The 11,480-nt window shown below is 46.9% G+C and overlaps 1 protein-coding gene across 9 annotated transcripts in view; it reads left to right on the top strand.

Moving 5' to 3' along the window:
- SYT7 (synaptotagmin 7) overlaps positions 1 to 9,311 on the top strand; it is a 215,023-nt gene extending 205,712 nt beyond the window's left edge. For all 9 annotated transcript variants that reach the window (XM_075566944.1, XM_075566943.1, XM_075566950.1 and 6 more), the window contains 5 exons: positions 1 to 93; positions 2,112 to 2,281; positions 5,958 to 6,072; positions 7,315 to 7,514; positions 8,392 to 9,311. The exon at positions 1 to 93 is cut by the window's left edge and continues 178 nt beyond it. In XM_075566944.1, coding sequence (XP_075423059.1) covers positions 1 to 93; positions 2,112 to 2,281; positions 5,958 to 6,072; positions 7,315 to 7,514; positions 8,392 to 8,496 — 683 coding nt within the window. In that variant the 3' untranslated portion in view covers positions 8,497 to 9,311. The remainder of the gene's footprint in view (positions 94 to 2,111; positions 2,282 to 5,957; positions 6,073 to 7,314; positions 7,515 to 8,391) is intronic.
- Positions 9,312 to 11,480: the final 2,169 nt, after the last annotated feature.

The following is an 11,480-nucleotide window of genomic DNA, read 5'->3' as shown; positions in this document are numbered from 1 at the left end:
TCTATCTGCTGCCCGACAAGAAGCACAAGCTGGAGACCAAGGTGAAGAGGAAAAACCTCAATCCGCACTGGAACGAGACTTTCCTCTTTGAGGGTGAGACGCTGAGGGGGAGAGGTGGGGAGGGAGGCATAATGTAGGGGGTGGGGGGTCACCTAACTCCTGCTGCACTGCCACGGCAAAGTGGCAGCAAGACAGAAGAGGCTGTCTGGGGTCTTTTAGCCCCTGCAATACATGTGCCATAGGGGATCTGTCATGCAGAGATTGGGCTATCTGGGGTCACCTAACTCAATGTACTGCCAAGGAAGGTAGAAGGTCACGCAGGTGGAGAAAAGAGCAAGGTGTGGTCAGCTAACTCCAGGGTAGGTTTGGACACACAAGCAGCGGGAAAGGAGAGGCAGCATGGGGTCTTTTTACTCCTGCAGTGCCTGTGGGATAGGGGATCTCTGATGCAGACAGAAATATGGCTGTCTGGGGTTGCCTAACTTTTGTGTAGCGAGGGAATCACACTTTCAGACAGAGAGTGAGTAAAGTAGGGGTCACCTAACTTCTGTACTGCCTGAGGAAGGGGGGGGGTCACACAACCCATGCTCACTGACGGGGTGAGGGTGTTACACATGTACCTGCAAGGCGGCAGTCTGAGGTCACTTTACTGCAAGAGGGGGCATCAATGGATGGAGAAACAAAACATAGGTGGGGGAAATAAATATGGCCGCCTTGGAAGACGTAGATTACATTGCAGCATTGCAGCAAGCCTGTCAGTGACAGGGCTAACGCCCCTCACTGGAGACGGCATGTGGGTGTTAGGGGTCAAAGTGTTATCCATATTGCTTCAATAATACATCAAATAAAAACTTCTGCTCTCCTTATAAAGGATTTGTCATCCATTTGGCCCAGCACTGACCTGTCCCTTCCTCTGTGCTGCGGGTCAAAACACTACGGGCCGGAGCCACAGAGGTCCGGCAAGTCCACGGTCATCAGCCACGTCTACTATGTAACGATGTAACTCAGGGCTCGCAACGTGCCCTTAGAAACCGGATGTTATCGCCCCCCCGGGGTTAACGTATTTCCACACATCTAATTGTATGGAAAAACAAGGGCCAATGTATATCTCATTAGCACCGGCTTAACGCCAGGGGAAGGTAGCACCGCCTAGCGTTATCTTCAAGTAACATGGCGTTACGCCATGTCTTAATTAAAGGTGGCGTGTTGTTTAACCCTGTGAGTACTCTGGCCCCTCCGATTACCCTGATCGCTTCCGTCACTGATGATGGAAGGGGAGTAGTCACCCCCCCCCCCCTTTCCATCCGCCATCGGCTCAGATCGTGTCGGAGCGCAGGACGCGATATCCCCTAGCTCAGGGGTGGCCAACTCCAGTCCTCAAGGGCCACCAAGAGATCAGGTTTTCAGGCTGTCGAAGACTGAGCCACTGCTTGAGCCACCTGTGCTGAAGCTGGAGTTGAGCTAAATTGCCCTTGCTAAACGAGCAGGATTCTTGGACTTGGCTACTGTGTGACTTAGGATGTAGTAGCCACATCCCTGGCACCCACAGTAGTGTTTGGGAGGTGTACAAGTCACTTGGAACTTTACAAAAATAGGACACTTTCTCTCTCTCTTCCTCTCCAGCAAAGCCCACATTTCAGGGCCTGGATGGGTGTAACGCCACCTTTGGGTATGACTCAACGGCTCGGTAAATCCCTGCGGTAACTTTTAACGGGCCTTTTGTACTGTAGGTAGGCGTTGTTACTGGGAATCTTCGCACATCATTAGCTCTAACATCTGTTATACTTAACGCTATGACCTCTCCGGACAAAAAAAACATGACTTAAACCCTAACGTTATTGAGCCTTAAAGATATACGTTAATTTAGGACCTAATGGACCAATGTGGATCTGGGCGTAAGAAGAAAGAGGGGCAGACTTGTGGTGTTCCGGGAGTAGGAATCTCAGTACACTGCAGCCTCTCTGCGTAACAAACCCCCAGATGACTTGTTTCCTGTAAGGATCTCCTGGTTACTGGGGTCTCTGCTGATGACCCGTTGAGTGCTGGTGGGTTAATGAGACAGGTACCTGCAGTGAGTAAAATTGTGCGTGTTCCCTCCCTCACCCTTGCAGGATTTCCTTATGAGAAGGTGGTGCAGCGGGTCCTGTACCTCCAGGTCTTGGATTACGACCGGTTCAGCCGCAATGACCCCATCGGGGAGGTGTCTCTCCCCCTGAACAAGGTGGACCTGACACAGATGCAGACATTCTGGAAGGAGCTGAAACCGTGCAGTGACGGGAGCGTAAGAAGAATCCAATATATATCTACATATACAGTATATATATATATATATATATATATATATATATATATATATACACTCTCCTATATACATACAGTATAGATGTGCAATCACAGGAGCATAAGGAGTATCATCATACAACATATATTGTACATACATATACACAGTGGCGGATTGCCAGTTAGGCCTGGGCCTTGGGTGGCAACATTTTGGGGCGGCTAAAATGTCCGCCCCCATATGCATTTGCCACGCTCCCGGGCCTATACATGCAGCACCATTCAAAATGGCCGCGCAGCGTCATATGATGCCACGTTGCCATGGCAATGGGATTCTGTGCTGTGGCGCCGCGTGATGTCACAACGTCATGCAGCGTCCCCGTTACCATGGCAACGCGGCGTCATATGACGCCGCCATTTTAAATAGTGCTGCAGGAGAAAAACATGAGTTTAAAGATCAAGGCGGAGAAGACCGGGTGACACTGCCGCAGGTAAGCAGTCGAGAGCGGCCACAATGCACTCGCCCCGGGCGACCGCATTTGTCGAGCCCTGTACATAAATATACACACATTATACATATGCATAATTTGACACATACATACATTATATATATATACACACATTATACATACATACATATACACACAGATATACATGGACACACATTATACATACATACATATACACACAGATATACATGGACACACATTATACATACATACATATACACACAGATATACATGGACACACATTATACATACATAGACACACATGGTACAGTACATACATAAACACACATCATACATACACACATACATAGACTCACATTATACATACATACATACATATACACACATTATATATACATATACACATAAAATATACATATAGATATATATATATATATATATATATGCAAATGTAGCTGTATGCTCATCTGCATGTCTTAGGCAGGTCTGCAACCCCGCCTTTCCCCATTATCACCCAGCATACAGCACTTCCACTGCAGCAAGGGATTCTGGGAAATGACATGCAAATGAGCACACAGTGTCACTTTTTGCCTCAATAACCATTTTTAACATGGTTCCCTATAGGCTTAAGCTTGCTGCATGGTCACAGCTTTGAGCACAGCCAGGGTTAAGGTGCATACCCAGAAAACCACCTGCTGTCTGTGGGTGGTTTTCTGGGTATGCACCTTAACCCTGGCTGTGCTCAAAGCTGTGACCATGCAGCAAGCTTAAGCCTATAGGGAACCATATTAAAAATGGTTATTGAGGCAAAAAGTGACACTGTGTGCTCATTTGCATGTCATTTCCCAGAATCCCTTGCTGCAGTGGAAGTGCTGTATGCTGGGTGATAATGGGGAAAGGCGGGGTTGCAGACCTGCCTAAGACATGCAGATGAGCATACAGCTACATTTGCATATTTGCTTTCCTGTGGAGGGTTTTTGTCACTTTTTTTACTCACCATAACTTAACTCAGTATTATATATATATATATATATATATATATATATATATATATATATATATATATATATATATATATATATATCTATATGTATATTTTATGTGTGTATATGTACGTATATGTATATATAATGTGTGTATATGTATGTATGTATGTATAATGTGAGTCTATGTATGTGTGTATGTATGATGTGTGTTTATGTATGTACTGTACCATGTGTGTCTATGTATGTATAATGTACGTACACGTACAGACTTTCTCTCACAAATACACACACACAAAATCTCTCTCTGACGCTCTCTCACTCATACACACATGCTCTTTCTCATAACACACACACACATGCTCTCACTCACTCGCAAAAACACACACACATACACACTCCCTCACACACACACACACACATGCTCAGACACACTCTCTCTCAGACACACACAAACTCTCCTCTCTTCTCTGTTTCTCTCACACACACACACACACACCTTCTCTCTCTCTCTCTCTCTCTCTCTCTCTCTCTCTCTCTCTTTCTCTCTTAAACACACACACACGCCTCCTTTGTTCCACAGTGTCCCCGGGGCAGATACACTGTATCACAACATATAATTACAGCTGCTCAGCCTGCCAGCAGAGTGATATCAGTGAGAGGAGCAGGGGGTACTCTGTATCCTGGTCGCTCCGTTAATTACATAATTGCACGTTTTCACCCTGGATATTTCCATCACCTGTGATATGATTTGTGTGAGCTTGTAACAAAGCCATCTGAACGCACTCTAGTCATAATCCCAATGTCAGAGAGCAGACCCAGACTAACACAACATTAGGTGTATAGATAACAGCACTGCACCCTCACTTACACAGTACTCCAGATGGTACTTACTGTAGGTGGTAAGGAGACACTACTATTTAATTTATACCCCCCCCCCAGTACTGCTTCTATTTTATGTACGCACCCACAGCACCCCTATTTTATCTACCAACCCAGAGTATCAATACTTTTTTTTTTCAACTTATATTTTTTTATTTTTTCAAATCTGAACATGATAACGTAAAAGGGGCAAGAGTAACACTACTTTTTACTTCCGAACCTCCAGTCCTGCTCTCTTTGTAACCCCTCAGCTGCCAGAGAGGCCTGCCCCGCTTTGCAGAGCGAGCCGGTTGCGAAAAAGTCGATGTTTTGCTTTTTAAAAATGATTTGTAGAGCACGGACAGTGCAGAAATATATTTCAAACGAGGCCCAACGAGCTTTTCGCCTCTGTTGGAATTTCTTGGGGCTGCTGATTTCTTCGCACCTTACAGGGGCCATCGCCGGACCAGTAACCCTCGTGTTTCATGTGATCGCCTTCTGCAGCGATCACACGACACGTCTGGCGCCCGGAGGCCCCGCGCACTTCTGTTTGGATCGGGCTGACCCTAGAAACTAAACAAGTGCCCGTGACGTGCCAGGGCCTGTACCCACGCGTCATAATAGGCCATGGGTTTCTGAAATATGGGTTCCCAAACCTGAACACTAATCTCTCTCACATGCCAAGTAATATGACGTCTGTATATTACATTAATATAGGGGGGTGGGGGTCCCACTGTTCTGTTCTGGCCTCTCAGGCTCGGATACACTAAGGCCCTTCTATAAAGTGCTATAATGCCAAGTCAATGAGGCTTTTAGTGCGATAGCACTATGACCCTTTATAGAATAAATCAGTAACCCTACAGCTACTGCACATCCACAAAACTAACGCCCGAACGACGTCTCATTTGCTTAGCCGTAAAGTCACGTGATTGTAGGATAACGTTGTGTTCGCTTCCAATAACGGGAAGTTTAGTACTGTACATCTCACTCCCATCCACCGCCGGGAAAGCCCTATTTCAGGGTCGGGATGGGATTAACACCAAGTTTAGGTATGATTTAACATTAGGTCCCTGGGTTAACCTGACCGGTCTTTAGGGGATATGCGGTGTGAGGGTAGAAGCCTCCTTTGCATCTCATCATTGCTAACAGCCGTGAAAATGAATGTTACGCTATTTAACTGACATTACGTCATACTCCTTAGCGGATAAGCGTCACTGTCACTGATGACGTTTGTTACGGGTAACGTCATGTTCAGTTGCCTAACCGCTTCCTGTATTTGGGCCTTGCCCTGCAATGCATTGTAGGCCTCTCTGGCACCAGAGGGATTAACCAATGCCCATTAAGCCAATCTGTGCGCTGTTTGCAGGGGAGTCGCGGGGAGCTGCTGCTGTCTCTCTGCTACAGCCCGTCAGGCAACTCCATCATCGTCAATATCATCAAGGCGCGCAACCTGAAAGCCATGGACATCGGGGGCACATCAGGTCTGTCCCTGCGCAGCGAACAGTGTCCCAGGCCTGCTCTGATGTGACCACCACGGGGGCCTCGTGTGTGATCGCCTGGCAGAGAGCGCTATGATGTTCTGCTCTGCGGGTTATAGATGTACACTGCTCCGCATGTTATATGTACTGCTCTGCATGTTATATATACTGAGTTGCGTGTTATAGATATATACTGCTCTGCATGTTATAGATATATATATTGCTCTGCGTGTTATAGATATATATATATATATATTGCTTTGTGTGTTATAGACAGTGGTTGACAAATCACCAAAAAATCTACTCGCCACACAAAAAAATCTACTCGCCACCTAGTACCAAACGTGTGGTGCTTGGGCCAATATTTACTCGCCCAGGGGTTAAATCCACTCGCCCGGGGCGAGCAAATGTATAGGTTTGTCGAACACTGGTTATAGATATATATGGCTCTGCGTGTTATAGATATACAGGCATACCCCGCTTTAAGGACACTCACTTTAAGTACACTCGCGAGTAAGTACATGTCGCCCAATAGGCAAATGGCAGTTCACGCATGCGCCTGTCAGTACGTCATGAACAGCAATACCGTCTCCCTACCTGTACTGAAGCTGTGCGCAAGCGGGGAGACTATAGAGCATGTTACAAATGTGTTATTTACATCAGTTATGCACGTATATGACGATTACCGTACAGTACATGCATCAATAAGTGGAAAAAAGGTAGTGCTTCACTTTAAGTACATTTTCGCTTTACATACATGCTCCGGTCCCATTGCGTACGTTAATGCGGGGTATGCCTGTATACTGCTCTGCATGTTATATATACTGATTTGCGTGTTATAGATATATACTGCTCTGCATGTTATAGCTATATACTGCTCTGCATGTTATATATATATATATATATATATTGCTCTGCGTGTTACAGATATATACTGCTCTGCATGTTACAGATATATACTGCCCTGCATGTTATAGCTATATACACTGCTCTGCATGTTATATATACTGATTTGCATGCTATAGATATATACTGATTTGCATGTTATAGATCTATATAGCTCTGCGTGTCATAGATCTATATTGCTTTACATTATATATATATATATGTTCTTCTATATAGATATATATTTGCAGTACATCGTGGCCATTCTGGTACCAAAGTGGCACTGATGCCCTGCGAGGTGATGTGATAATAGTGGATGTATTAGCCGCTCTGTCCTGCTCATCCATCCTTTCTCCTCAGACCCCTATGTGAAGGTCTGGCTCATGTGCAAGGATAAGAGGGTTGAGAAGAAGAAGACTGTGGTCATGAAGCGCTGCCTGAACCCCATCTTCAACGAGTCCTTCATCTTCGACATCCCCACCGAGAAGCTCCGGGAGACGACCATCATCATCACTGTCATGGACAAGGACAGGCTCAGCCGCAATGACGTCATCGGGAAGGTGGGTCCTGAAGGGGAGGGAAGAGGAAACCCTTGCAGGGTAACGCCTAATAATGACAGAGAACCCCTCTATACGGCCGTTCACTACAATACTAATTATAGGGAGCGGTTAGGGGAGCAGGTGGGGGAGCAGTTTTAGGGAAGGGTTAGTGGATCAGTTATGGGAACAGTTATAGAGAGTGGTTTAGGAGCAGTTAGGGGAGGAGTTAAAGGGAGCGGTTATAGGAGGAGTTAAAGGGAGCGGTTATAGGAGGAGTTAAAGGGTGCGGTTATAGGAGGAGTTAAAGGGAGCGGTTATAGGAGGAGTTAAAGGGAACAGTTATATAGAGTGGTTTAGGAGCAGTTAGGGAAGGAGTTATATGGAGCAGTTGGAGGAGTTATAGGGAGCGGTTATAGAAGCAGTTGGAGGAGTTATAGGGAGCAGTTATAACAGCTGTTAGAGGGGAGTTATATAAGCAGTTACTGGAGAAGTTTTAGGGAGTGTTAATAGGAGTAGTTAAGGGAGAAGTTATTAGAGCAGTTAGGGGAGGTGTTATTAGAGCAGTTAGGGGAGGAGTTATTAGAGCAGTTAGGGGAGGAGTTATAGGAGCAGTCAGGGGAGGAGTTATAGGAGCAGTTAGGGGAGGAGTTATAGGAGCAGTCAGGGGAGGAGTTATAGGAGCAGTAAGGGGAGAGTTCTTGTGAGCGGTTATAGGAAAATTAGGGAAGTAGTTGCTTAGTGTCTGATGAAAGACTCTCAAATAACAAGTTTCATACACTTGGCACTTATATAAATTCCTGTGCCACGCCAAGAAGCAAATAGGATCCTCTCGATACGTAACGCACAGGTCTGTCTGTCTGTCTGTCTCCTGGTCAAACTCACTGAATTCTCTCTTCAGATTTACCTGTCATGGAAGAGCGGACCTGGGGAGGTGAAGCACTGGAAGGACATGATTTCTCATCCCAGAACAGCTGTGGCACAGTGGCACCAACTCAAGGCCTGAACTGACGGCCCCTCTGCAAGTCTGTCACCTCCTGCAGTCCTCGGTTACATCCAACCAAACCAACGCATTGGCCACGCACTTACTGTCTGCACAAACACAGCCTGCAGGCTTCTCCAAGGAATCGGCAGCTTGGAACTCTGCGCCTCAGGAAGCTCCTGGGCGGCTCTGTGCCACCTGCAGCTCCTCGCCAAGGATTGCGCTCCAAAACTCTCCTTCTACTTGTTATAATAGGTACCGCTGTGGTTTTCCTCTCGGTCTCACGAGATCCGAGACGCCGCATCTTCCAACACAGTGTAACAGAGACGCTGCGAAAGGAAGGGGCGAGATTACACCCGCGAGAAGCGCCGCTCTTTGCTGCAGAGCCTGTGAACTTTCCACAGCTCCCTCCAGCACGTGACAGCCACGGAAAGCGCGGCACGGTGGGTGTGGCGGGCGCTCCCACGCAACAACCCACTCCTCGTAGCAGTGCGAAGGCGCGATAGAATCAATAGGAGGTCTTTGTGTGGGTTTTTTTTTGTTCTTTATAAAAAGCAGAGACAAAAAGCAATGCTGCTGATATTGCTAATTGAGAAACCTCCGTACGTGACGCTCGTCAGGAACGCGGAGGTCGATTAAGGAGGGCGGTTTCCTTCCCGAGACTCTTTGCCGTACGTACGTGGTGTTCATTGTCCAGCGTGTGTAAAGCGACGTGTGTGTGTGTGTGTGTGCGTGTGGATGTTCCTTCACAGCTCACCTCCCCCCTCTCTTTGCGGGCTGGGGGTGACTCCGGTACAGCTGCGTGCCGTTGTAACGTGAATTATTTTTTTTTGTATCTACCTTTGGTTGTCGCCATTTTTATTTTCAATTCGGTTTTCCACGAAATAGTTTATTTTTCAGGGTTTTGAAAACACACAAAACATCAGCAACGTCGCTTGCGTTGTAGAGAGCGGAAGCCGAGATTCTTCCATGGTGTGGACCTCGCAGTGTAGATGTTGGCGTAGCTGCTAACCTTTTTGCTGCCGGAGGAGACAGCTGGTCCCTCTGACCGTAAAAAGGGTTACGGAAAGCAAGTTCAGAGCCAAAGAGGATGCTGCGTATCACACAAGATGGAGCTCGTTATTCCCCATCCAACTGGAAGGTACAAGGAGGAAGAGACACAGGTATAGGCCCCCTCGCCCCCCCGGTGATACCGCGGTGTGACCAGTATGTGTCAGCAACCCCTGGCGTTCTGAGCATCACCAGCTACTTAGTCTTCCAGGATGAGCCTTGATGCTCCCGAGCCTTCCATGGGCCTCTCGCTCTCCCGGATTCAGCGACCCGTGTACAAAGTATATAAAAAAAAGCGAGTTCTGAGTATGACGTTGATTATGGTGTCTGTGTGGGAACAAGAGGGGGAAAATACCTAATGTGCTTATTAAAAGTGAAACTGTTGCTGGGCCACTCTTATTCTGTTTGAGCAAAAGAGAGGGCAGATCAGAGTGAGACACAAGATGGGAAGAGGAACACGCTACGCTGTATAATGGTGATGAGTATCTCTATACACTTCCAGCCCCTGATACTGAACATGATGCGCTGTATAATGATGCTGAGTGTCTCTTTACACTTCCAGGCCCTGATACTGAACATGCTGTGCTATATAGTGATGCAGAGCATCTCTATATACTTCCAGCTCGTTAATAAACATGCAGCACTGTATAATGATGCTGAGTATCTCTATACACTTAACGCCCCTGATAAAAAATATGCAGCACTGCATAATGATGACGTCTCCAGCACTTTATAATGAACATTTTGCACCTTATAATGATGCTAAGGATTTCTGTGCACTTCCACCCCATGATAATGAACATGCTGCACTGTATAACGAGACCGAATATGTCTATACGTTTCCAGCCACATGATCATGGACATGCCGCACCGTACAGTTATACAGAGTATCTTGGTACAGTTCTGTTAGCTGGAAAGCTCCTATCCTTATCGGAATGACTCCGAAGAGCTCATATCCCATTGGTTCACACACGTTCTAATTTGCATGTTGTCAATAGACATTCGTAATAACCTCTTCACTGCCAAAGGGGTCTGCCATGCACTGTTTCACAATGGGTTAACACGGGGTTTGTTGCAGGAACATTGGTGTCAGCGGCTTACAATTAATAATGTAATACTTCACATTAAAGATGGATCCCAACCATAAAATCCTTTATTATAAAGTCCCACGCCGGCAATTCGGCTGATTAAATAAATTAACATATAGATCAAGAAAGAGCAGACTCTACAAAACCACCGCCACTCGCGATGAGCCAGAGGAGTTCTCACAGGACAAGAGATGCGAAGTAAAGGCGGGCGGGCTCCTACTGTGCAGAAACTCCGTGAAAACCAGGCGCTGCAAGAACATCAGCGCTAAAAATGAGGGAGACTGCTCCCCAGTGAGTGAACCTGCTTCCCAGACAGCGAGACCACCCTCTAGTGAGAGAGATTACCCCCCCAGTGAGTGAGCTTTTCCAGTAACAGAGACTGCTTCCCAGAGAGCGAGACCACCCTCTAGTGAGAGAGATTACCCCCCCAGTGAGTGAGCCCTTCCAGTAACTGAGACTGCTTCCCAGAGAGCGAGACCACCCTCTAGTGAGAGAGATTACCCCCCCAGTGAGTGAGCCCTTCCAGTAACTGAGACTGCTTCCCAGAGAGCGAGACCACCCTCTAGTAAGTGACATTACCCCCCACCCAGTGAGTGAGCCCTTACAGTAACAGACTGCTTCCCAAATAGTGATACCCCCCTCTAGTAAGTGAGATTACCCTCTAGTAAGTGAGATTACCCCCCAGTGAGTGAGCCCTTCCAGTAACTGTGACTGCTTCCCAGAGAGCGAGACCACCCTCTAGTAAGAGAGATTACCCCCCCAATGAGTGAGCCCTTCCAATATCTGAGACTCCTTCCCAGATAGCGAGACCCCCGTCTAGTAAGTGAGATTACCCCCCAGTGAGTGAGCCCTTCCAGTAATTGAGACTGC

The sequence above is a fragment of the Ascaphus truei genome, chromosome 12 (genome assembly GCF_040206685.1).
Source record: "Ascaphus truei isolate aAscTru1 chromosome 12, aAscTru1.hap1, whole genome shotgun sequence".
In the NCBI taxonomy this organism is placed as follows: domain Eukaryota; kingdom Metazoa; phylum Chordata; class Amphibia; order Anura; family Ascaphidae; genus Ascaphus; species Ascaphus truei.
This window is presented reverse-complemented; position numbering and strand designations above follow the sequence as displayed.